Source organism: Leucoraja erinacea, chromosome 6 (assembly GCF_028641065.1).
Source record: "Leucoraja erinacea ecotype New England chromosome 6, Leri_hhj_1, whole genome shotgun sequence".
Classification (NCBI taxonomy): Eukaryota; Metazoa; Chordata; class Chondrichthyes; order Rajiformes; family Rajidae; genus Leucoraja; species Leucoraja erinaceus.
In genome coordinates this window covers 54,285,457-54,313,014 of record NC_073382.1, presented here as the reverse complement: position 1 = coordinate 54,313,014, position 27,558 = coordinate 54,285,457, and the positions used below count along the sequence as shown (strand labels likewise).

General features: G+C 40.7%; 2 protein-coding genes and 1 long non-coding RNA gene across 9 annotated transcripts in view; 1 reads left to right on the top strand and 2 right to left on the bottom strand.

Moving 5' to 3' along the window:
- The window catches only part of upf3a (UPF3A regulator of nonsense mediated mRNA decay), a 36,939-nt gene extending 35,729 nt beyond the window's left edge, over window positions 1–1,210 (bottom strand). For 4 of the 6 annotated variants that reach the window (XM_055637065.1, XM_055637070.1, XM_055637066.1 and 1 more), the window contains exon 1: window positions 1,029–1,210. In XM_055637065.1, the coding sequence (XP_055493040.1) occupies window positions 1,029–1,145 (117 nt within the window). In that variant the 5' untranslated portion in view covers window positions 1,146–1,210. The remainder of the gene's footprint in view (window positions 1–1,028) is intronic. The other 2 variants (XR_008723622.1, XM_055637068.1) reach the window with 2 other exon arrangements.
- Window positions 98–21,821, top strand: LOC129698149 (uncharacterized). 2 transcript variants are annotated; one of them, XR_008723623.1, is made up of 4 exons: window positions 98–1,032; window positions 16,861–16,935; window positions 21,267–21,346; window positions 21,453–21,821. It is a non-coding gene; the product is annotated as an uncharacterized LOC129698149 (long non-coding RNA). The 2 variants fall into 2 exon arrangements; XR_008723624.1 differs by lacking the exon at window positions 16,861–16,935 and having other exon boundaries at window positions 268–1,032.
- On the bottom strand, window positions 10,112–27,558 carry LOC129698148 (collagenase 3-like). The gene is made up of 10 exons (XM_055637071.1): window positions 23,864–27,558; window positions 23,512–23,753; window positions 23,277–23,425; window positions 23,059–23,184; window positions 18,055–18,216; window positions 17,541–17,658; window positions 12,735–12,868; window positions 11,784–11,943; window positions 11,592–11,695; window positions 10,112–10,452 (listed from the first exon to the last, which is right to left on the bottom strand). Exons 1-10 carry the CDS (start codon window positions 24,017–24,019, stop codon window positions 10,352–10,354), a joined length of 1,452 nt encoding a protein of 483 aa, XP_055493046.1. The 5' UTR covers window positions 24,020–27,558; the 3' UTR covers window positions 10,112–10,351.

Below are 27,558 nucleotides of genomic sequence, written 5' to 3'. Positions count from 1 at the left end.
CTACTGTCCAGAGATGCTGCCCGTCCTGCTGAGTTACTCCAGCATTTTGCGTCTATCTTCGGTGCAAAAACTAGCATCTGCAGTTTATATGTTTCTATCTGCAGGTTTTTTTTTTAAATCCCCGCTGTTATTCCATCGCTTTGTTCCTTTTAGTTGAATTAACCAGCATTGATTGTGTCTCCATGGAATAACAATACACGCTTCCCCGTCATTTCGTTGGAAAATGTCTGCACCGGCGATGTCAGGGCAGGTTGGGGTGGCTTCAAGGAGGAGCGTCTGTGGGTCACAGCTGCAGCCGCCCAGCAGCGCCAGCGCCCGCTTCGCCGATTTAATTGAAGATAGACAGAAAATGCTGGAGTAACCCAGCGGCACAGGCAGCATCTCTTGATAGAAGAAACGGGTGACCTTTCTGGTCGAGACCCTTCATCAGACTGAGAGTCAGGGGAGAGGGAGACCAGAGATGTGGAGGGGATAAGATGTGAAAACACAGATCAAAGCAGACAAAATGTGCAGGGAAAAGCTGCAGATGCTGGTTTACACCGAAGATAGGCGCAACATGCTGGAGAAATTCAATGGGACAGGCAGCATCTCTGGAGAGAAGAAATGGAGACTGAAAAAGGATCTCGACCCGAAACGTCACCCATTTCTATTCTCCAAAGGTGCTGCCTGACCCGCTGAGTTATCCCAGCTTTTTTTTTAATGTCTGTCTTAGATCAAATCAGACCATAATGAAGGAAATGTAGAATGGTTCATTGTTGGCTGAGAGGAAGGTGACACCGAGGTGTACAAACAATAACATTAATCAGGACGGCGAAACTGGTCGGAGAATTGGGATGGAGGGAGAGGAGATGCAATGGTCACTTGAAGGTAATGAAATGAATGTTCACACCGCTGGGGTCCAAGCTCCCCGAGAGAAATTACATTAACTCCCGCGTCACCATGGAGACCCCGGCACGCTCTCCATCCGAAAAATAACGGTCGGAGCTCGAGGGTCAGAGACGCGGGCGCCGCCACCTCCACACACCCACCTTGGTGAGCACTTCTTTTTTCTCATCCTTCTCTTTGCGCTTCTCGCCCTCCTCCCGCTCTCGGAACTGAATCTCCACCCGTCGCTCTCGCCCCTTGTTCTCTTTCTCCTCTTTCATTCCGCAGGCGGCGCCGCTCCCTCCTCCCTTCCTCCTCCCTCGCAGGCGCCGCTTGTCGCGAGAGTCGCCTCGCCTCGCCGCCGCCGCTGCCGCTGCCGCCGCTCCCTCATTGGCTGCTCCCCCCATGGGTTGACGCCATCAAACTGGGTGACCGTGTAGATCAAAGATCTTTGGTGTAGATATGATGTGGTGAGACTTTCAGGCCACGGTGCGTTGGTATTGAGTTACCTACCAACCCACCCACCTCACGGACAACGTCTGGCACAACTCGCATATTTTAAATTCATGGTACACAAAAAAGCTGGAGAAACTCAGCGGGTGCAGCAGCATCTATGGAGCGAAGGAAGCCTATTTCCTTCGCTCCATAGAAGCTGCTGCACCCGCTGAGTTTCTCCAGCTTTTTTGTGTACCTTAGATTCTCCAGCATCTGCAGTTCCTTCTTAAACACTATTTTAAATTCATGTTGCATCAGTATCTCTTCACGATTACAAGACTGGATCCCCATCAATTCAGTGAAGCAGAAGCATCACACTCCACGTGCAGGAAGGAACTGCAGATGCTGGTTTAAACTGAAGATCGACACAAAAAACTGGAGTAACTCAGCGGGTCGGACAGTATCTCCGGAGAAAAGGAATAGGTGGCGTTTTTGAAGAAGGGTCTCGACCCGAAACGTCACCTATTCCTTTTCTCCAGAGATGCTGTCTGAACCGCTGAGTTACTCCAGCTGTTTGTGTCTATCTTCACATTCCATTGTTGAATGAGCTACCTTTAAAAATACATGAAAACTATCTTCATCAATCCTATGTCAATATCGCAGTTGGCACAGCACTTATTGGAGAAAAGCAGTGACATTCTCCTTGTGTCAATGTTCATCTCTCAAACCAGCAGTGAAATAGATTGTGTGGTTATCTCATTATCCTGCGCTGAGCCATTTACATAATCCTGGTGCATTTCCATACTGTGCAATGGACAGTCACTCAAAGTTACATTCACGGGACAGTACACAAAAATGCTGGAGAAACTCAGCGGGTGCAGCAGCATCTATGGAGCGAAGGAAATAGGCACAGGGGACTACTGATCCATCAATTCAAACCCCATTTGTTGACATGACCCGAGCCAAATGGCCTCCTTCTTTGTTATGTGAAATGGTCTGAACAGGTATCTGTCTCAGAAGCACAACAAAAGGTGGTCAAATTTGAAGATAACACCATACTGAGTTAAGCATCAGAATAGGACTGATCCAATTCAGATAGTGCAAAGTACATAAGACTGGCCCCTATCAATTCAGTGAAGCAGTAACATTACACTGATTAACGCAATAATGCTGCTTCATACAAGTCTTTTAAAATAAATCCCACTATATTAAAATATTAGCTATAAACATAGAAACAGAAACAAAGAGACTTAAAGAACTGTTTGTAATGTTAACTGTTGTTACAAATGTTTTTTTTTTGCTTTTTATGGTAGATAATACAACTTGATAGTGTTTATCTCAAGTGAGAAACTTAAAATGAAATGTTTAATGTCTATATGTCCTTTTTTAAATTTATCATTCTTGAATGCACTAAATGCTTTGAAGATATAAAATAAATGTACTAAAGCAGTTTTCAAAAATAATGAATAAAAATGATGAAGTAATAGATATCCAGATATACTGAATAAGGGGGGTGGGGTGTTGAATGGGACAGTGGAGGATGGAGTTAAAGGGAAAGGGTTTCTTAAATGTGTGAGCGTAGAGACCGAAGGGTGTAAAATGAGGGTAGAAGAAATAGGTAGCAAGGTGAAAAGTAAAAGTGGCAGGCAGACAAAACCAGGGCAAAAATCAAAAAGGGCCACTTTTCAACATAATTGTGTAAGGGGTAAGAGTGTTGTAAAAACAAGCCTGAAGGCTTTGTGTCTCAATGCAAGGAGCATTCGTAATAAGGTGGATGAGTTGAATGTGCAGATAGCTATTAATGACTATGATGTAGTTGGGATCACGGAGACATGGCTCCAGGGTGACCAAGGCTGGGAGCTGAACATCCAGGGATATTCAATATTCAGGAGGGATAGACAGAAAGGAAAAGGAGGTGGGGTAGCGTTACTGATTAGAGAGGGGATTAATGCAATGGAAAGGAAGGACATTAGTTTGGAGGATGTGGAATCGGTATGGGTAGAGCTGCAAAACACTAAGGGGCAGAAAACGCTGGTGGGTGTTGTGTACAGGCCACCTAACAGTAGTAGTGAAGTTGGAGATGGTATCAAACAGGAAATTAGAAATGCGTGCGACAAACGCAAAACGGTTATAATGGGTGACTTCAATCTACATATAGATTGGGTGAATCAAATTGGCAGGGGTGCTGAGGAAGAGGATTTCTTGGAATGTATGCGGGATAGTTATCTAAATCAACATGTAGAGGAACCAACGAGAGAGCAGGCTATTTTAGACTGGGTATTGAGTAATGAGGAAGGGTTAGTTAGCAATTCTTGTTGTACGTGCCCCCTTGGGCAAGAGTGACCATAATATGGTTGAGTTCTTCATTAGGATGGAGAGTGGCATTGTTAATTCAGAAACAATGGTTCTGAACTTAAAGAAAGGTAACTTTGAGGGTATGAGACGTCAATTGGCCAAGATTGACTGGCAATTAATTCTAAAAGGGTTGACGGTGGATATGCAATGGAAGACATTTAAAGACCGCATGGATGAACTACAAAAATTGTTCATCCCAGTTTGGCAAAAGAATAAATCAGGGAAGGTAGTACATCCATGGATAACAAGGGAAATCAGGGATAGTATCAAAGCGAAGGATGATGCGTACAAATTAGCCAGAAAAAGCAGCATACCGGAGGACTGGGAGGAATTCAAAGACCAGCAGAGGAGGACAAAGGGCTTAATTAGGAAAGGAAAAATAGATTATGAAAGAAAACTGGCAGGGAACATAAAAACTGACTGCAAAAGTTTTTATAGATATGTGAAAAGAAAGAGATTAGTTAAAACAAATGTAGGTCCCTTGCAGTCAGAAACAGGTGAGTTGATCATGGGGAACAAGGATATGGCGGACCAATTGAATAACTACTTTGGTTCCGTCTTCACTAAGGAAGACATAAATAATTTGCCGGAAATAGCAGGGGACCGCGGGTCAAAGGAGTTGGAGGAATTGAGTGAAATCCAGGTTAGCCGGGAAGTGGTGTTGGGTAAATTGAATGGATTAAAGGCCGATAAATCCCCAGGGCCAGATAGGCTGCATCATAGAAACATAGAAACATAGAAATTAGGTGCAGGAGTAGGCCATTCGGCCCTTCGAGCCTGCACCGCCATTTAATATGATCATGGCTGATCATCCAACTCAGTATCCCGTACCTGCCTTCTCTCCATACCCTCTGATCCCCTTGGCCACAAGGGCCACATCTAACTCCCTCTTAAATATAGCCAATGAACTGGCCTCAACTACCCTCTGTGGCAGAGAGTTCCAGAGATTCACCACTCTCCGTGTGAAAAAAGTTCTCCTCATCTCGGTTTTAAAGGATTTCCCCCTTATCCTTAAGCTGTGACCCCTTGTCCTGGACTTCCCCAACATCGGGAACAATCTTCCTGCATCTAGCCTGTCCAACCCCTTAAGAATTTTGTAAGTTTCTATAAGATCCCCTCTCAATCTCCTAAATTCTAGAGAGTATAAACCAAATCTATCCAGTCTTTCTTCATAAGACAGTCCTGACATCCCAGGAATCAGTCTGGTGAACCTTCTCTGCACTCCCTCTATGGCAATAATGTCCTTCCTCAGATTTGGAGACAAAAACTGCACGCAATACTCCAGGTGTGGTCTCACCAAGACCCTATACAACTGCAGTAGAACCTCCCTGCTCCTATACTCAAATCCTCTTGCTATGAAAGCCAACATGCCATTCGCTTTCTTTACTGCCTGCTGCACCTGCATGCCTACCTTCAATGACTGGTGTACCATGACACCCAGGTCTCGCTGCATCTCCCCCTTTCCCAATCGGCCACCATTTAGGTAATAGTCTGCTTTCCCGTTTTTGCCACCAAAATGGATAACCTCACATTTATCCACATTAAACTGCATCTGCCAAACATTTGCCCACTCACCCAGCCTATCCAAGTCACCTTGCAGTCTCCTAGCATCCTCCTCACACCTAACACTGCCCCCCAGCTTAGTGTCATCCGCAAACTTGGAGATATTGCCTTCAATTCCCTCATCCAGATCATTAATATATATTGTAAATAGCTGGGGTCCCAGTACTGAGCCTTGCGGTACCCCACTAGTCACTGCCTGCCATTGTGAAAAGGACCCGTTTACTCCTACCCTTTGCTTCCTGTTTGCCAGCCAGTTCTCTATCCACATCAATACTGAACCCCCAATGCCATGTGCTTTAAGTTTGTATACTAATCTCTTATGTGGGACCTTGTTGAAAGCCTTCTGGAAGTCCAGATACACCACATCCACTGGTTCTCCCCTATCCACGCTACTAGTTACATCCTCGAAAAATTCTATAAGATTCGTCAGACATGATTTACCTTTCGTAAATCCATGCTGACTTTGTCCAATGATTTCACCACTTTCTAAATGTGCTGCTATCCCATCTTTAATAACTGACTCTAGCAGTTTCCCCACTACCGATGTTAGGCTAACTGGTCTGTAATTCCCCGTTTTCTCTCTCCCTCCCTTCTTAAAAAGTGGGGTTATGTTTGCTACCCGCCAATCCTCTGGAACTACTCCAGAATCTAAAGAGTTTTGAAAGATTATTACTAATGCATCCACTATTTCTGGAGCTACTTCCTTAAGTACTCTGGGATGCAGCCTATCTGGCCCTGGGGATTTATCGGCATTCAATTTACCCAACACCACTTCCCGACTAACCTGGATTTCACTCAATTCCTCCACCTCCTTTGACCCGCGGGCCCCTGCTATTTCCGGAAGATCATTTATGTCTTCCTTAGTGAAGACGGAACCAAAGTAGTTATTCAATTGGTCCGCCATATCCTGGTTCCCCATGATCAACTCACCTGTTTCTGACTGCAAGGGACCTACATTTGTTTTAACTAATCTCTTTCTTTTCACATATCTATAAAATCTTTTGCAGTCAGTTTTTATGTTCACTGCCAGTTTTCTTTCATAATCCATTTTTCCTTTTCTAATTAAGCCCTTCGTCCTCCTCTGCTGGTCTCTGAATTTCTCCCAGTCCTCCAGTATGCTGCTTTTTCTGGCTAGTTTGTACGCATCATCCTTTGCTTTGATACTATCCCTGATTTCCCTTGTTATCCATGGATGCACTACCTTCCCTGATTTATTCTTTTGCCAAACTGGGATGAACAATTTTTGTAGTTCATCCATGCAGTCTTTAAATGCCTTCCATTGCATATCCACCGTCAACCCTTTTAGAATTAATTGCCAGTCAATCTTGGCCAATTCACGTCTCATACCCTCAAAGTTACCTTTCTTTAAGTTCAAAACCATTGTTTCTGAATTAACAATGTCACTCTCCATCCTAATGAAGAACTCAATCATATTATGGTCACTCTTGCCCAAGGGGCCACGCACAACAAGACTACTAACTAACCCTCCCTCATTACGCAATACCCAGTCTAAAATAGCCAGCTCTCTCGTTGGTTCCTCTACATGTTGGTTTAGATAACTATCCCGCATACATTCCAAGAAATCCTCTTCCTCAGCACCCCTGCCAGTTTGATTCACCCAATCTATATGTAGATTGAAGTCACCCATTATAACTGCTTTGCCTTTGTCGCAAGCATTTCTAATTTCCTGTTTGATGCCATCCCCAACTTCACTACTACTGTTAGGTGGCCTGTACACAACACCCACCAGCGTTTTCTGCCCCTTATTGTTTCGCAGCTCTACCCATACCGATTCCACATCCTCCAAACTAATGTCCTTCCTTTCCATTGCGTTAATCTCCTCTCTAACCAGCAACACTACCCCACCTCCTTTTCCTTTCTCTCTATCCCTCCTGAATATTGAATATCCCGGGATGTTCAGCTCCCAGCCTTGGTCACCCTGGAGCCATGTCTCCGTGATCCCAACTATATCATAATCATTAATGGCTATCTGCACGTTCAACTCATCCACCTTATTACGAATACTCCTTGCATTGAGACACAAAGCCTTCAGGCTTGTTTTTACAACGCTCTTATCCCTTATACAATTATGTTGAAAAGTGGCCCTTTTTGATTTTTGCCCTGGTTTTGTCTGCCTGCCACTTTTACTTTTCACCTTGCTACCTATTGCTTCTACCTTCATTTTACACCCCCCCTGCCCCTCTGCTCTTGTACCCATCCCCCTGCCCCTCTGCTCTTGTACCCATCCCAGAGTACTTAAGGAAGTAGCTCCAGAAATAGTGGATGCATTAGTAATAATCTTTCAAAACTCTTTAGATTCTGGAGTAGTTCCTGAAGATTGGCGGGTAGCAAATGTAACCCCACTTTTTAAGAAGGGAGGGAGAGAGAAAATGGGGAATTACAGACCAGTTAGTCTAACATCGGTAGTGGGGAAACTGCTAGAGTCAGTTATTAAAGATGGGATAGCAGCACATTTGGAAAGTGGTGAAATCCTTGGACAAAGTCAGCATGGATTTACGAAAGGTAAATCATGTCTGACGAATCTTATAGAATTTTTCGAGGATGTAACTAGTAGCGTGGATAGGGGAGAACCAGTGGATGTGGTGTATCTGGACTTCCAGAAGGCTTTCGACAAGGTCCCACATAAGAGATTAGTATACAAACTTAAAGCACAAGGCATTGGGGGTTCAGTATTGATGTGGATAGAGAACTGGCTGGCAAACAGGAAGCAAAGAGTAGGAGTAAACGAGTCCTTTTCACAATGGCAGGCAGTGACTAGTGGGGTACCCCAAGGCTCAGTACTGGGACCCCAGCTATTTACAATATATATTAATGATCTGGATGAGGTAATTGAAGGCAATATCTCCAAGTTTGCGGATGACACTAAGCTGGGGGGCAGTGTTAGCTGTGAGGAGGATGCTAGGAGACTGCAGGGTGACTTGGATAGGCTGGGTGAGTGGGCAAATGTTTGCAGATGCAGTATAATGTGGATTCATGTGAGGTTAGCCATTTTGGTGGCAAAAAAAGGAAAGCAGACTATTATCTAAATGGTGGCCGATTGGGAAAGGGGGAGATGCAGCGAGACCTGGGTGTCATGGTACACCAGTCATTGAAGGTAGGCATGCAGGTGCAGCAGGCAGTAAAGAAAGCGAATGGTATGTTAGCTTTCATTGCAAAAGGATTTGAGTATAGGAGCAGAGAGGTTCTACTGCAGTTGTACAGGGTCTTGGTGAGACCACACCTGGAGTATTGCGTACAGTTTTGGTCTCCAAATCTGAGGAAGGACATTATTGCCATAGAGGGAGTGCAGAGACGGTTCACCAGACTGATTCCTGGGATGTCAGGACTGTCTTATGAAGAAAGACTGGATAGACTTGGTTTATACTCTCTAGAATTTAGAAGATTGAGAGGGGATCTTATAGAAACTTACAAAATTCTTAAGGGGTTGGACAGGCTAGATGCAGGAAGATTGTTCCCGATGTTAGGGAAGTCCAGGACAAGGGGTCACAGCTTAAGGATAAAGGGGAAATCTTTTTAAAACCGAGATGAGAAGAACTTTTTTTCACGCAGAGAGTGGTGAATCTCTGGAACTCTCTGCCACAGAGGGTAGTTGAGGCCAGTTCATTGGCTATATTTAAGAGGGAGTTAGATGTGGCCCTTGTGGCTAAGGGGATCAGGGGGTATGGAGAGAAGGCAGGTACGGGATACTGAGTTGGATGATCAGCCATGATCATATTGAATGGCGGTGCAGGCTCGAAGGGCCGAATGGCCTACTCCTGCACCTAATTTCTATGTTTCTATGTCTATGTTTCTATATAAGAAAAAGAAAGATTAGAAAAGTCAAAGGCTTACTTTTCAAATGTCTTTGAAGGTGAAAGGATAGCATTTGGATTTTATGGTAGGTGTGTTATTCAATACGATTGAGTATAATTTTACATTGACATCAGCCTTCGTTCTCAGTAGATGTTCTCTCAATTATGAATCAGAAAGATCTGGGTTCAAGCCCTCCCCAAGATTCGTGAACATGTGATTAGGCTAGGATTTCAGTGAAAATGACAGGTGCCATTTCCAATTTTGTTTGAATGAGATTTTGAACCTAGGTCTAATCTGCCCTCTTGGGCATTCTAAATATATCTCTGAATACAAAATTGAAAATGAAAACCAAAATCACAGATACTGGAAATCTGAAATAATAACAGAAAATGCTGCCTATTTTGCTGAGTTACGTGGACAAGTGTAGGCATTAGCCAGCCTATAAAGAATCCATCTGAGAAAATTGTCATGGGTATAAAATATAATGTGCAACTTTTGATGAAAGGCATACATCATCCTGGTGGAGAGAGAAACAGCACCACATATTCCATTTGGATAGGGTAGCTTACAACCCAATGGCATGAACATTGAATTCTCCAATTTTAGGTAACACCTCTCTTTATGCACCCCCCTCACTTTCCCTTGCCCCCACCCCGGTCTGCATTCATTTCACCCACTATCCAGCCCCCCTTCCTGCCCCGATCCACTTTCACGTATATCCCTCCCTCTACATTTAAATCCTCTCCTTATCTGACATCTGTTTGTCTCCCTTTACATCTCTAAACCATATATACCCATCTGCCAAAAAACCTCCTTCACCTGCAGGCACCTGTCACTTGTCAGGCTTTGTCCCGCCCCCACCTCCATTCCAGGTATCTCACCCCCTACAATCAGACTGAAGAAGGGTTCCGACCCAAAATGTTGCCTGTCCATTCCCTCCAGAGATGCTGCCTAACCTGCTGAGTTTCTCCAGCAATATGTGTTTTATTACTCTTCCTGATGTTTATGTTGATGAGGGGAGTATCACTAATAAACGTTTCCCATCAATTGCAATTTTCAATGACTAGAAATTAGCATGAATGGAGGTACAATGTATTGAGCTTTAATTTTCTTGAATTGTTACAACGTTCATTAACTATTAGTATATTATAGAAATGCAATAAGGAAGTAGCTCAAATTTATTCAGCAAATATTAATGGATATGATTAGTTGCAGAATAAAATATATTGAAATTGCAAAGGCAGAAGCTAAAACAATGTTATGTTTTATGAATCCTCAACATAATTCAGATTTTTCTCAAGAAGTGGAGCAATTGTGTTGATTAATTGCAGACTTGTGAACTTGCATATGCAATATTAACGACTCGCTTGTCTTTGTAGTCATAATGAAATGTTGTGTATTGATTGAAGAAATAAATTAAATCTGGAAAAAAAACAATGCTAATTAGTTTGAAAATCAGCACACAAATATAACCCAAGTTTTTCTCAAAGGGCTCTAGAGTTGTTTTTTTGGAATTCACTTCAGCAGCTTCCAAGACATTTGAGAGACTTGCTGTACATAAAAGGTGCAGTTATATCAGATGCAACAGATTACATGTGAAATTAACAGTAACAAATGAATGATGGATACTTGATTTGATTATTATTATCATGTTTACAAGTATTACAGAAATTGAGCACCACATTTGTCAGTAGCATGTTCTTTTTTTTTAATTCTTTGAGGAACTTCTGCACATTATGATGTTATGATTTTTATGTACTATTTCCACATTAATGGACATAATGATAGCTGTTTGTTATGTGTTCCCATGAAGATGGTATACCATTGGCATAGTTATTCAACATGTTGTCCAGCATGGAAATAGCATTATCTTGCTCATTGCAGAAAACTATTTTTCCTCTAAAATTTGAAGAAAATTTGGAAATGTTCTAAAATTTGCTACTGATTTTCAATATCAATCTTATGACCAGATGATAGGTTGAAAATATACCAAGTACAGTTTGAGGATTTTGTGTACGGAAACAGTAATGCATTGAGTCTAATTTCTTGGCATTATATAAACATAAAAATATCAAAAAAGAAAATGATTGAAACGTTATCTATCATCCACTAAAAGTTACTAAACTAAATTAAAATTGGCCCAAAACAAGGCCACAGAATTTTTATGACTAAGCTAAACATTTTCTTGATCAGATAACTAATTAAATGTTATAAGTAACTAGTTTAGTTTAGAGATACAGCGTGAAAACAGGTCCTTCCGCACACCGACCAGCGATCCCCGCACACTAATCCTATCCTACACGCACTGGCGACAATTTACATCTATAGCAAGCCAATTAATCTACAAACCTGTATGTGTGGAAAGTGTGGGAGGAAACCAAAGATCTCGGAGAAAACCCACGTGGTCACAGGGAGAATGTACAAACCCCGCACAGACACCACCCATTGTCGGGATCGAACCTGGGTCTCTGGCGCTGTAAGCACTGTAAGGAGGTAACTCTACCTCTGCGTTACCGTGCCACTCCATTAGAGTCTGTTGAAACAAACACTATGATACATACCATTTTCTTGAAGAGCAGCATCCACAGGGCCAGAAATACCATGCCATTCATCTTCTATCAACTTTGGATATCCTTTATCCATCCTTCCTTCCCTTTCATTGTAACTAATATGAAAAAGATCATCATCCAATTAACTGAGCAAGGATGCTTAATACTTCTACTGGAATATTTACAGAAAGTTAAATTTCATACCTCCAGCATTTGTCTCCCACAAAGAAGAAAGTCTTTTGAATATTATATATCTGCACAGCTGCATCAATTTTCTTAACAGTTTCAGGAAAACCAAACTCATATATAGACCCAGGAATTCTTGATACAAGGTCATATCCATTGACGACCCAGTATTTTGTTCCTGTCCAAATGTATAAAACATTAAACAGATTTTGAGATTATATTGTATGAAACATTGCATACCTCATTCAAAATTTAACGTGCCATATCAAACTGAAGGACAGCCAGCTGTTCCACAGGGAGGTGCTTTCTGTCAGCTTTTTTGTGGCTCAGCTCTCCTTGGACTTCTGCACATACATGGACAACCTTGAAGGTCTGAGACAATCTGGGAGTCCCATAATGGAGGTCTACTGTTCTCAGGGCAGTGGTCACATGCACTTTACATCTCATCTTTTATGCTAGGGTTGGCTGTTTGAAAATGTTCTTTCTAATGATGAATGCAGATAAGTAATAGAATTCTTTAATTTTAGGGTATTAAATGTACTTTTTTAATACCTTTTTAAATGACTGACTACAGTTTGAATAGTATATAAATGTCATTGACTACACGCCTGGGTACACAGCTCTGCTTCACAGAAAGCCCTTCTGCATTCAAAAGGTGTGAGATTGGAATGCATAAGGAGAGTGGAGAAGTCCATATCTGCTTTACCCAACACTCCACTCAGTTGGCTTGCTGTGCCCTATTTTAATTGTCTGTCTGTTTTGCTATATGTTTTTATTCAATCTCGGTCTCTGGTCTGTGGGGGATTAGAGGAACTAGCATCTGGTCCATGTAATAAGAAACATTGTGGCTCTCAGTATTCTCCCTGCTCCATTCCAGGCTTAAATATGCCCTATACTGAGCCATGAATACAAAGTTCCCAATATTTACAAAAGCACTGTTACGAGAAACTTGAAAGAGAAATGACTAACCATGGAAAAATATAACTAGGTTCAAAATGTTGTCTTCAAAGGAAGCATCAATTTTAGATGGGAGAAATGGCCAGAGAGTACTGATCGCAGATATTTCTGTCATTCGAGTGTATGGGTGGAAACGCCAAAGAAACCTAAACCAAAATTACAAAGATTAATGCCATGCAGACATTTTTTATCATTGATATTTGATTATCATTCTCATGTTTCTGAAGCTGTGAAAATAGCACTCTTCTCTTAACTGCTTAAAGTTGTTTTAGAAACAGTACATGTTCATTCATAATGTGAATGTTAACATCATCTTGTTTATGTATTGTTAACAGTAAGTTACCAGATTTCCAGAAAGAGAAATAAGTCCAATAGTATCAGTAAAAGAAACAAGTTAATGCTGTCAGAGTGGAAGTTGTATTTTCCACTGTGCTGCATTTGAGGTTGCAGAGTACATTAAAAAAAAATGGGGAAGGAAATCCTGCAGTAAATATCAATATCAGTTTTATTCGTCACTTGCACATAAAGTGCAAGTGAAATGAATTTGCCAGCAGTGTACAATGAAAAAGAACACACAAAAACACAATAAAATGTTTTAACACAAACATCCACCACAGTGGGTGGAGCCCAAAGAATGCAGGCACATGATATGGAACTGTGCAATTCCAGTATTTCATAGCATTGCTAAAGTCTATGTATACCATGTAAACCACCTTGCATGCATTATTTTCCTTAGTAACCTCCTAAAAAAAAATCCAGATTTGCGAGGCAGAATTTCCTATGCACAAAACAATGCATAGACCCCCTAATCAGTTTCCGCCTTTCCCGGTAATTATTAATCCTATCCCTGCAAAATATTTTGCAATAGTCTACCTGCTAATGACATAAGGCTCACACCTGTAGTTTCCTGGCTTGACACCCTTCTTGAATATGGGGACATTAGCTACCATCCTGTCACTTGTGGCTAAAGGTGATGCAAAACTCTCCATCAGAGCCCCAGGAATTTCCACCCTATTATCCGCGGGAATAAGACACACTATCTCTTTATGCAGATGATCTGTTATTATTCATTTCTAACCCTGAGAAATCTATTCTGGCAATAGTAGCATTAATTAATCAATTTAGTAGTTTCTCTGGTTATAAACTAAATCTTAGTGAGAGTGAGCTTTTTCCATTAAATAAACTAGTTTCGAATTATGGACAGTTTCCACTTAGATTGACTACCAAAAGTTTTACCTATTTAGGTATTAAGATTACCAAGAAACACAAGGATGTATTTAAAGCTAATTTTATGCCTTTAATTGACCATATCAAACAACAGTTTACTAAATGGTCACCAATGTCCTCAACTTTAATCGACCGAACCAATGCTATTAAAATGTTAATTTTACCTAAATTTTCGTATTTTTTTCAGACGATACCAATTTTTATTGCCAAATCTTTCCCTGATATTATTGATTCCAAAATTTCTTCATATATATGGCATATATATGGCAGAATAAAAATTCCAGACTAAGTAAAAAATACTTACAGAAATCAAAAAAAGACAGTGGTTTGGCACTGCCGAACCTTAGATTCTACTATTGGGTAGTTAATGTTCGTTATTTAACATTTTGGACAAAAGATTTAGAAGATACCCAATACCCAGGATGGATAAATCTTGAACGTGATTCCTTACAAGGGCTATCATTGGCTTCGATTCTAGGGGCCTCGTTACCTTTTACAATTACGAGATAGAATAAATATACGACTAACCCGATAATAAGACATACGTTTTGAATATGGTTTCAATTTCGTATGTTTTTTGGACTAAATGATTTTAGCTTATCGAGTCATATCTTATCTAATTTTCTCTTCCAACCTTCTAGTACTGAGCAAGCCTTTCTGTTATGGACGAGGAAGAGATTGGTAGCTTTTCGGGATTTGTTTTTGGATGGTTGTTTTATGTCTTTCGAACAACCCTCCAATAAATATAATTTACCTAATTCACACTTTTTTAGATATTTACAATTTTTTTGAAGGCTACTCTACCCTTTTTTCCGCTACCAAATCAAACCGAAATTTTGGAATTTTTTTTACATTTGAACCTTTATCAGAAAGGATTAATAACGACTATTTATGAGTTGATTTCAAAATTACAAATAGATATATTTGATAAAATTAAGAATGACTGGGAAAGAGAACTCCAAATTTCTCTATCAGTATCACGCTCTGATATAATTCAAGGTGGTCACAGAGTTCATATATCAAAAGATAAGTTAGCTCGTTTTTATGGTCATATAAATCCTACCTGTGACAGATCCTAACTCTGAAGTGGCCTCACTGACCCATATGTTTTGGTCCGGCCCACTCTTGGAAAAATATTGGAAATAAATTTCTGATACTGTTTCTGTAGTTTTAGGTATTGATTTACAACCTCATCCTATTACTGCAATTTTTGGGCTACCAATGTTAGATTTTATTCATTTGTCCCGTTCCGCCCATCGGTTGATTGCTTTTACCACATTAATCACCAGAAGATCTATTTTATTTAAATGGAAAGACTCCAACCCTCCGACCACACTCCATTGGTACTCTGTAACGATATCATGTTTAAATTTAGAAAAAAATCAAGAGTGGCATTGTTGAACCCTTGGTTAAATTTGATAAGACTTGGGGAAAATTCATTCAACACTTTCACACAACATAAATTGCTCCCTCTCCAACCGTTATAAAAATGATTTTACCTCTATATGGTGGAACGGACTTGACGACAAACAGACTTAAATTATTGAAATTCTCAGCTCAGATTCTGTTTTGCTTTTTTTTTTAGTTTAGTCTTGTTTCTTCCTTTTTTCCTTTTTTTCTTTTTTTTCGTTTTATCTTTGTTTTTTTCTACACATATAGGTTTTCTTTTAAACATTTAACTCTATTTAGATAGAGACCGGAAGGTCTATATTCAGTGTGTATTTTGACACTGGACTCATATTTAGGTTGTACCTGTTATTAATGTAATCCTGATCCCTATGTATCAATATCATTGTTGTGTTTATCATTTTTCTTTTTGTTTTGTTTTTTTGTTTTGTTTTTGTTTTTTGGAAATAAACTAATAAAAAGATTTTAAAAGAAAAGAATTTCCGCTCTTTTTTAGATCTAAATGTTAGATTTAGATTTTAGATTTTACTTTAGACTTTAGAGATACAGCGCAGAAACGGGCCCTTCAGCCCACAGAGTTCATGCCAATGTGCGGTCACCCTATACACCGGCACTATCCTGCACACTAGCGACAATTTACAATTTTTCAGAAGACAATTAACCTACAAACCCGCACGTCTCTTTGGAGTATTGGAGGAAACCCGAGCACCCAGAGAAAACCCATGAGGTCACAGGGAAAGCATACAAATTCCGTACAGACAGTACCCATAGTTAGGATTGAACCCGGGTCTCTGGCACTGTAAGGCAGCAACTCTATCGCTGCACGACTGTGCCGCCCATTGTCACTGTGTCACCCTAGGGTTTCTCCACCTTATTTGTCCTTTGAACATTTCATTTTCAAAGATTTATGTAAACACTTAGAGGTTCTTCTGTTCCTGCGAATCCTTCAAAATATTGCTATTTAACCTACTTTATCTCTTCTTTTGCCAAAATGCAACTTAAATTACATTGTATTGCCACTTCTCTGTCCCATGTGCAAACATTTAGACAAATAATTCTATCTTCCACACTTTAAACCATATTAATTATTTTCTGTTTTGTAAATTTTACCTTGACCATCTACTATCCTCCAATCTGAAATGCATCTCTATATCATGACCCTAGCCTTGAGACATTTTTTTTATCCATGGAGCAACCTATTCCTTTATTCCATGGCGTTAATGTTGTTATTCACTTTATATATCAGTTTTGTCAGATGCCTCCATTAAAAAATGTAGACACCATTCTTTCATTTTCGATAACATACTCTTGAGAGATTAAATTAATAGAAAATTCCAAACGTGATTTTGTGTGTTATTTTAGGGTATTGGATCAGATGGTCTTAACATTCAGATGAACCTGATCGAATTGAATAGTAAAACATGGTCAGGGATGAATGGGAATTTTGTGCCTCCAAAAATCTGGTGCAAGGTAACTTAATGTCATATATTTCCTCGTTTCACAGGATTCCTGGGCAAATCACAGCTCTGAGCATCAGAAAACCGCAGCTGTTTCTGTTTCTAACTCAATGTCATTTGAGGTAATTGAAAGTCCTTTGCAGTGATATGCTGCATGGTGCAGAGACCATGCAAACCGTTGTAGAAATGTAGCCAATCTTTTTTCTCAGGAGACAACTGGCAGGGAATTGGTTGGAAATGCAGCTGATATAAATTGTATTAGGAACAACGGGCTAACTCGCAAAATCTGTAAAGGCATTTGGGGCAATTGAGGCGGCACAGTAGCGCAGTAGTACAGTTGTTACCTTACAGAGACAGAGACCCGGGTTCGACCCAGACTACGTGTGCTGTCTGTATGGAGTTTGTATGTTCTCCCTGTGACCGCATGAGTTTTCTCTGGGAGCTCGGTTTTCCTCCCACATCCAAAGACAATGTAGGTTAATTGGCTTGGTAAAATGGTAAATTGTCCCTGGTGTGTGTTAGTGTGCCAGGATTGGTGATTGGCGCGGACTCGATGGGCCGAAGGGCCTGTTTCCATGCTGTATTTCTAAACTAAACTAAACTAAATCAAACTAAACTAAACAATCTGTAATTGTCTTTCTTTTTTGTTGCTGATTTCCAGTTTCCTTTCAATATTAATATTAAATTGTTAATGTTAATGATGAAATGTGCACACAGAATTTCCCACCTGTCTTTAAAGTAAATTTTTTCTCCTCGCAATGTGCAGGCTGCATCGAAGGTCAGGCTGGTGTCACATTTCTCTGGAGTCTTTGGATGTGGCTTTGGGTCACGTTTATTTGAAGAGCCTAGGGCAGCATATCAAATCAAATCAAATCAAATCCAATGATTATCTTTACCTTGACATAACTACTGAGTTGAAAACAGATGTCCATTATTTGTACTGGGTGCTGGCTATTTACGATTGGCCAGCAGTTTGTTAAATTGCAAACAGTTTATGTATCGATTTGTGAGTTTTCATTCATCTGCTATTGCAGTGGGAGACAAAACTTCACATATTTCAAATGAAAAGATTAATTTATTTTGAATATAATGGAATCACAGTTTACCTGATTTCAAATAACAAAATTAAGTTTATATAACTTTGGGAGATGATTGTGGTATGAATTGAAGCGCATATTGTTCAATCAGTTCTTTAAACTATTAGTTATAGCTTCTGCAGTAAAATGGAGATCAAAACCTACCATACAGTGCCTGAATTCCTTTAACATCATCAAGTGGCAGTGCAAAATCTTGATGTTCAATGTATGTGTAAATGGGGTACATCAAAGCTCCCACATCTTTAGAATGACCCATTCCCAAAGCATGGCCAATTTCATGAGCAGCCACTAAGAAAAGATTGTATTCTGCAAATACATCCAAAACAGTTAACAGTCTTTTTACTGAAGATTAAAATGATAGGTTAAAAAAGTAATTAGTATAAAGTCACAATATATAACAAACAAAGTTAAAAGCAGAAATTAAGGTAAACATTGTTTTTATCCAGTATATTTTAATATTCAAGCTATGATCATATACATCTTTGTTAGAAATGTACTTACCGATGTTCTTCGTTATTATACTTTCAACCCAATTTTTCTCTAAATAGTTTTCATTTTGCAGATAATGCCAAATGATAGTACCTGTTATTGCCCACAGACATTTACTGATTGCCGTGGTGTGGATTTCACCTTTCCAAGTTTTGCTTGCCCGTTCTACACAATGTTTGGCAACTGGCAACTGGATCAGCTGAACACTTGGAAATATTCTCATAGTGAGATTAACAATTTTTAAACTGGTACAGGGTACTTTAAACTTTTTACAGAACATGATGAGAACGCAAAATGTATGAGATTAAGATGTAAACTGAAATGCCATATCATAATAAAACATAATAAAAAATAAAATATATAACCCTCTTTATAATAATTTTCTTAGCATAACAATACATAAATATAAAACTAATATTTTTAGGACCCAAAAGATTGTTAATCTGTAATTCTGGTGCAGTATGTCGCCAAATTCATTCAGCAGAACAACAATTCTGGGTTCTTTTTAACAGTGAGAATAGATTGTAAGTAGCTTATATTTTTGCAATGCATGATATCTGAACATTGCACTGGACAAGTTTGCAAAGCAATGCACCCTTCGATGGAGAGGAGAATCACTGACTGTAACTTTAAATAGGTGTGTTTATTCTAGATGTTACTTTTATTTTAATTATGTAAAGACTTTAAATTCCAACAGTTTCATTGCAATATTTCCCCACCTCCAACTCTCTCCCCCCCCCCTTCCCCCAAGGTTTATGGATTAAAAAAGGCAATTGTTCCATGTGGAAGTGCCAACGATATTTCTGCATCTGTCAATGAATTTAGGATGTCTGTGTAAGTATGTATTGTAGCAGGAGTCTCACCTTCATTGTTCTCAAGTATTTTTCTTTCTTTGTTCCCAAACTGTATTCCTTAGCCCAGGATTAGAGCATGACATTGTGGTAATTTCCCAGGATTTATGCATCAGACCTCGTCTTAAAATTGGCATCATGGTCAGTGCAGACATGGCAGGCCACAGGGCTTGTTCCTGGCCTGTTCTATGTACATCCGTGACCCTTCAAGCTCTGCCACTATAACAGTTTCCAGTATGCTCACCAAGGCCATCGTTGTTTTACCATGGGCTACCAATCCTTTCACCACTCTCTTTTCCACCAATATGGTCTGAGGCCCTCCTGTTTCTTGATGACCGAGGCACAATTAATACACATCTGTTACTGACCTGCATTACCTGGACAGCTTGGTTCTTGTTGCAGACAACTTTTGTTGTGAAACTGATTGTGATGGAAACCCTAATTATGACCGCGTTTTGTGGGAAATGTGGGACATTCTGTTCAGGTTATCTCCCCCAACTTTGTGATGACAGTGCTGTGACAAGATGCTACTTCCTGTTGTGATCCAGTTTGAATATTTCAGCAGCTTTGTGTCCAAATGACATTTTCTTCCTACATGATGGAATAACCAAGCCAAATTAAGTTATACGTAGCACACGCTGGTGCTATCGTGCGTTAATAGTGGATGGAATAAATATTTAAGATTGTGCATGAGGTACCAATGACGTGGGCTGATTTGGTATCCCATAGACAAGTTATTCAGAAGTTGTTACTGCTGGACTCCTCCAGTCAAGTGGAGAACATTCCTGACTTGTGGCTTGCTGACTTGTGGCTTTTGGATGTCAGCTGGATCCTACTAATTTCTTGGTGAATGTTGCCCTGCTGGAGCTCAGCCATTGCTAATGTCATTGAATATTCTGGGTGGCATGGTGGAGCAGTGGTAGAGTTACTGCTTTACAGCGCTTGCAGCGCCGGAGACCTGGGTTCGATCCTGACTATGGGTGCTGTCTGTATGGAGTTTGTACGTTCTCCCCGTGACCGTGTGGGTTTTCTCTGAGATCTTCGGTTTCCTCCCACACTCCAAAGACGTACAGGTATGTAGGTTAATTGGCTTGGTGGTAGGATAGTGTTAATGTGCGGGGATCACTGGTTGGTGAGAACTCGGTGGGCAGAAGGGCCTGTTTCTGCGCTGTATCTCTGAACTAAATTAAACTAGAAAAAAAAATCTACCTATTGAATTGGAATTCAATCTACTACAGGGGCATGCACGGGAAGCTGAATGCGTTAAGAGGGGCATACATGTATTGGGTAGGTGTCCATATGTCTACAGGACCTCACATGGTGACACAATATGGTGTCCTCCACACAGATGGTGACTACATACCGAACGCTTTGATTGACTCCATTCCAAAACAAGACCTGAGCTTCCAGTCGATTGTCACCTGTATTGTGAGATCATAACCACTACCAGGATCATTTAATTTAGTAGCAGAGCATATGTGGCATAAGGGTGGTCCGAAGAGGAATGGGGACATCCCTCCTTCATAGACATTGAACAAATAAGTTTATAATATGCATGAATTTGACAATTCCTTAAAACACAGTCAAAAATAATTTATTGTGCTCTGACTACTGGCAATGATTACGCAATTCCTATTCATACCCCCCCTCCAACTCCATCTTTTAGACTTTCGACCTTAGATTTAAAGCGTGGAGACAGGCCGATCGGCCCACGCTGACCAGCGATCACCCCGTACACTGACACTGGCCTATACATGGGCAATTTATAATTCTACCAAAACCAATTATGTATACCTTTGGAATGGAGGAGGAAACTGGAAACCCAGAAAATGCTCATGCAGTCACAGGGAGAATGTAGAAACTCGGTACAGACAGCATCCGTAGCCAGGATTGAACCTGATTCTCTGATGCTGTAAGACAACAACTCTACCGCTGCCCATCTTTCCTTCTTTTCTGTTAAATAACCATCCTTTGTTTTCTTGGCCCTTTTGTCATTTTATCTTTTTTGCCTAGCAGACTATTATTGAATCCTCCTTTTAAAAGACAGCCAACCAGTTAGAAAACTCCTTGGAGAAGGATCACCTGTTTTCAGAACAGTAAGTACTGATGAATAAAATTGTCCTTTTTATTCATATGTTATTGGCTTCATAGAAGGAATGAAGACACAACAAGAAATAACGTTAGAAATTTCTCCAAAAAAAGGAATTCAAGACAAAATTAATGAACAGCCGTGACAAGAAAAACAATGTCTCGAGGATCAATGAGAAAGAACATAAAACAGAGGGGAGCAAGAGACCCAAGAATAAATAACTGAATATGTCGAGGATCAACGAGGAAAAACACAAAACATGGAGCAAGAGACACAACGAAAATGAACTTAACTGAATACATTTTAATATTTAACATTTAAATTGTTGTATTTTAAGTTATTTACATTTTAAGATTTAATAAATCCCTTTTCCACTTGCAGCGCCTGTCAGCCGATCTCTCTCTGCCCTCTCTCTCTCTCTTTGATCTTTATCTTTTTCTCTGCCTCTCTCTCTCTTCCACTCTGTCTGTGCACCCTCTCTCTGTCCCCCCCCCCCCCCCCTCTAGACGCACCTGCGAGGTGAGGGCTATTCATCAGTGGATAGGGGGGAGATGGGATAAAATAAGCCAATTAATAAAATTAAGATAATATCAAGGGGTGTGACGAGTGATTGTGTGGGGGGGGGGGGGGGGGGGGGAGGGGTGGTTAGTGTGTGTGTGTGATGTCGGCAGGCCACCACCCCCCTCCACCCCGCAACCGTGCTTTGGAGCAACAGACCCAACGGGTCTGCACTTGGTCTAGTATACTTTTAAAACTCTGTGTGTGTGTGTGCGCGGTGTGTGTGTGTGTGATTTTGCATGCGAAACGTATTTCTCTAAAAATTTCTCAAGATTTTTACAATTTCGGTAGGGATTTAACATGATTTCATAAATGCATTCCGCTCTAGATTTGGTCAATTATTTCCCCAGATTTTGAATCCCCAGATTCCTCCTCCCCCCCCCTCCCCCTCACCCACCCTCCCTCTCCTCCTCCCCCCTTTCCCTCTGTATCTTGCCCTTCTGTCTCTGCCCCTTTCTCTCTGTCTCTCCCCATTCTCTCTCTGCCCTCACTCTCTACCCCCCCCTCCCCTCTCTAGACGCGCCTGCGATTTGGGGGCTATGCGTCAGTGGATAGGGCGGTTATGGGGTAAAAGGAGCAAATTAATAATATTAATATAATATCAAGGGGGTAGTTAGTGTGTGTGCATGGGGGGGGGGTAGTTAGTGTGTGTGTGGTGTGGGGGGGGGGGGGTAGTTAGTGTGTGTGACGCCACATGCTGACCCCCAGTCCCCCCCTGCCCCCCCCCCCCCCCCCCTCTTCCCGCAACCCCACTTTGGGGGAACAGACCCAACGGGTCTGCACTTGGTCTAAGTTAAATCTAAAATATAATGTTATTTGAAAAGAGACATAAGAGATTGCAGATGCTGAAACCTTGGTCCATTTCTCTGCCTGTCCATAGCTGCTACCTGACCTGTTACATTCCTCTAGCAGTTTGTTTTATGCTCAAGTTCAAGGTCACATTCTTGAACTTGAATTTGAGCATTTAACAAACTGATGGAGGAATGGACTGGGGGTGTTTTGGATCGGAAACATTCTTCAGACTGTTTCAGTTTGGATTGGGATCCATCTTTAGAAAGAGGAAACATTATTTTAATATGATAACTGCTTTCTTTCCAGTACGTAACTTGCTGAATCTCAGGTTACAATGGACTAGATTCTTCAACAATATAAACCTTATACCTTCTCTGTTCATCGACCAAGATTCCTCTACATCAAAATGAACGTCGCCTCCAATGTATTTTCCCGGTGAAAAGGCATGGGCCAGAATTTTTGAAGGTCCATCAAATGGAGACCCATCACCATGTGCTAGGTGCAGGAAGAAAGAAAAGGGAAATAAATCAATTACGTTGTAATCGCACATCCATAATTAGGCTATTTTAAAAATGTTGTTAAATTACCTCTGTATTGAAAGGAGATCATCATATCAGCTTCACCCTTCGAAATGCTGGTAATGGTCAATGGTGTGACATCAGCCCACACTTTGAAAGCATTTTTGATTGCATTCTTTACAACACTCTGTTTCAAACGTGATGTATAATTGATGATTCTTTTCGGAAATTAATTGAAACATATTAGAAATATGCTTGCTATTACCAAGTACCCTAAAAAATACTGGAGAAGTACAAAACGTACCTATAAGTCAGGTTCTTATGTTGCCATTTGAGGTTGCCTGGGCCGTGATTATATCGAAGAAGATCGTGAAATCCACATCGGGATCTCTTCATAATGCCCAGGGTTGAAGAGTCCAATTCTCCAGTTTTATGGAGGCCAAAGAATTCTTGCATTTTCATAACATTAGCTCTGAAAGCAGCTATGCTTCCTTTCACAGCATCAGAAGAATCATCTTGAAAGTTATAATATTCCTTAAGATAATGCTAGAAAATCGGAATCACAAAATGTTAATTAACATTCCTCAAGTATACAAAAATATACATTGTTCAAACTTTTAGGTTAAAATAAGTTAAAATTTTGAATCCTCAGATACCGTGGCCAAATCTAAATCATCAGCTGGCAATGGGAATGTGAATACAGGTATAATTTTCAGCAGGATCAATAGAGTTGGAATCTGAATAATCTTCATCTTGACTAGAGACAGCAGTGGGACATTTGCTGCTTCTCTGCCTCTTTTATACCATTGCATGATTCAATCAATCCTTTCATTAGTGATGTAAACCACAAAATTGTAACTCAGACCGGACATCAGTCTAATGAAGGTAATTCTTTGGAATAAAATGAACAGGAAACAATTGCAAATTTCAGCGTATTGCAACACCATGACTTGCTAGTGTATGTTCCCGATATTGGGGGAGTCCAGAATCGATGTTGGGGGAGTCCAGAACTGATGTTGGGGGAGTCCAGAACCAGTTTAAGAATAAGGGCAAGGGCATTTAGAACAGAGATGAGGAAAAACTTTTTCTCCCAGAGAGTTGTGAATCTGTGGAATTCTCTGCCTCAGAAGGCAGTGGAGGCCAATTCTCTGGATGCTTTCAAGAGAGAGTTAGATAGAGCTATAAAGATAGCGGAGTCAGGGGATATGGTGAGAAGGCAGGAACGGTATACTGAATGTGATGATTAGCCATGATCACAGTGAATGGCGGTGCTGGCTCGAAGGGCTGAATAGCCTACTTCTGCACCTATTGTCTATTGTATTCTACTCATTTAATGTTCTCCGTTTCTTCACAACTTTAAATAGGTCTTCCCAGCGTTTGGCACTCTCACCTCCGATAAAAATGCAACACACCTCACTAAGTTTGTCACTAAGTTCAAGATTAACTATTTACCTGCCACTATGACACTTTTCCCTGCTCCATGCCCTCAGTCACCAAGGGAAACCACCGCCAATGTTCACTCAGATCAGACCCCTTCTTCAATTTGACCCAAAACATTGCCTATGTCCTTCACAGATGCTGCCTGACCTGCTGAGTTATTCCAGCACTTTGTGTTTTACTCAAGATTTCACCTTCTGCAGTTCCTTGGTGTCTGCTGTTTTCTCTGCTGGAGACATGAAACATAGTCTCCTCTCTTTTTACTCTCCTTATAAATGGATTTGCTCGCTGTCCCCTTAATTACATTCCTACAACAACAGCTAATCATCCACATTGGTCCCATTTTTTCACATTAAGAAATATTTTCCTCTCATGTTCATAGAAACATAGAACATAGGTGCAGGAGGAGGCCATTTGGCCCTTCGAACCAGCACCGCCATTATAGTGATCATGGCTTATCATCCACAATCAGTAACCTTTGCCTGCCTTCTCCCCATATCCCTTGATTCCAAGACAAAAGTGTTTGTCATATGTTCTGAAACGGAACAATGAAATTCTTACTTGCAGTACAAAAGGAGATCTGCAAAACACAGTACTCAATAGATAACATAATAAATAAACAATAAAAGTTCAATAATAAAAAAACCAATATTAGTGCAAAAACAAAAGAAAAGCCCAAAGTTCCTCATCCAAAGTTTAGTTGATGTTTGTAGTGGTCAATAACCTAAAAATTATTGGCAAGAAGTTATTTCTGAACCTGCTGGTCACAGTTCTTAGACTCCTATAACTTCTTCCCGATAGCAGCAGTGAATTAAGAGCATTGACTAGGTTGGTGTGGGTGTTATATGATGCTGGCTACCTTTTGATGCAGCGGAGTAATATTTACAATTTTTTAATCATTAGGAACAACCCCCGACTTGTGATTCTTGAAAGATCACAACTATTGCCTCCACACTCTCTAAAGCCACCTCTTTCTGAACCCTGGTGTGCACTCCATCAAGTCCGAGTGACTTATCCACCCTCAGACCTTTCAGCTTCCCAAGCTCCTTCTCTTTAGTGATAGTCACTCCACTAACTTCCACCCCCTGACTCTCTTGAATTTCCAACATGTTGCTGATGTTTTCCACTATGGAGACTGAAGCAAAACATTTATTCATTTCATCTGCCATTTCTTTATTCCCCATTATCACTGCTCCAGCATAATTTTCCAGTGGTCCAACGTCCACTCTTGCCCCTTTTTTACTCTTTATTTTTTCTGAAGGAACTTATGTTATCCTCATTTACATTATTGGCTAGCTTACGTTTGTGTTTCGTCTTTTCTCCCGCATTGCCTTTTTAGTTTAAAGCTTCCCAATCCTCCAGCTTCCCAATAATCTTTGCAATGTTATATGCCTTCCCTTATAGTTTTATGCTATGTTTGACTTCCCTGGTCAGCCAAGGTCGCCTCATTCTCCTGTTAGAAACTTCCTTCATCTTTGGAATGCAAAGATACTGCATGTTCTGAATTATTCCCAGAAATTACTGCCATTGCTGTTCCACCATCATTCCTGCTCGCGTCCTTTTCCAATCAACTTTAGCCAACTCTTCCCTCAAGCCTCCTTAGTCACCTTTACTCAACAGAAATATGGACATATCCAATTTCATCTTCTCCTTATCAAATTGTAGGTTGAATTTTATCATATTATGATCACTACCTCCCAGTGGTTCCTTTACCTTAACTTCCTTAATTAAATCCGGTTCATTACAACTATACCAAATCCAGAATTGCCTTTACCCTGGTAGGCTCAACTACAAGCTGCTCTAAGAAACCATCCCGTAGGCACTCCACAAATTCCCTTTCTTGAGGTTTGGTACCAATCTGATTTTCCAGTCTACCTGCATAATGAAATCTCCTATGAACCCATTGCCTTTCTTGCACCCTACTTCCTGGCTACTATTTAGAGGCCTGCAAAGGTTTTTCTGCCCTGTAAACTTCCTGGGCCTCGATTACCTTTCTACTAAATGGGCAGAGCCCTTGACAGCAACATGTATATTACCCACATCTCTCCATTCCCCCTTTCTCCTGCTCTGTGTAAGAACAGCAACGTGCACAGTGGAGCAGCGATAGAGTTGCTGCCATACAGTGCCAGAGACCCAGGTTTGATCCCGACTATGGATGATGTTTGTGTGGAGTTTGTACGTTCTCCCTGTGACTGCGTAGATTTACTCCGAGTCTTTCCTCTCACACTCCAAAGACTTACAGGTTTGTATGTTAATTGGCTTCGGCAAAATTGTAAAATTGTTTCTAGTGTGTAAGATAGTGCTAGTGTACGGGGTGATCGCTGTTCAGCATGGACCCGAAGGACCTAAGGGCCTGTTTCCATGCTGTATCTCAAAAGTAAAGTAAACAGAGTTAAGATTTCATCACAGAGCAAGAGAGCAGCAGAAATCACGGAGTGAGGGAGGATCTCATAGGACTCTTGTCGGAGAGAGGAGGAGAGCTTGAAAAAGGTCTGAAGATGGGTCCCGACTCGAAACATCACCTACCTATGTTCTCCAGAAATGCTGCTTGAACCACTGAGTTATTCCAGAACTTTGTCTTCTTTTAAGACCAGGTCCTCATCACCACCCCATCAATGTCTGCATTCAATCAAGCATCACTTTGCAATTTCCATTAGTTCCAACAAGATTCTATTGTCAGACCAATATCCCTCTTCTTTCCCCTTTCATCGTTTTGAAAGGACTGCTCCCTTTGTGAGTTCCTGGGTCCGCATTTCTGTCACTCCCCATCCTATGGTAGTTTTCCATGCAACTACACAAAGTACAACACCTGTCTTTTTACCTCTTCCTTTACCATCATCCAGGGACTCAAACAACACCAGATATTTGATTTATAAAGTTAACTCAATTCTGAAGAATATCAAACTTACAAACT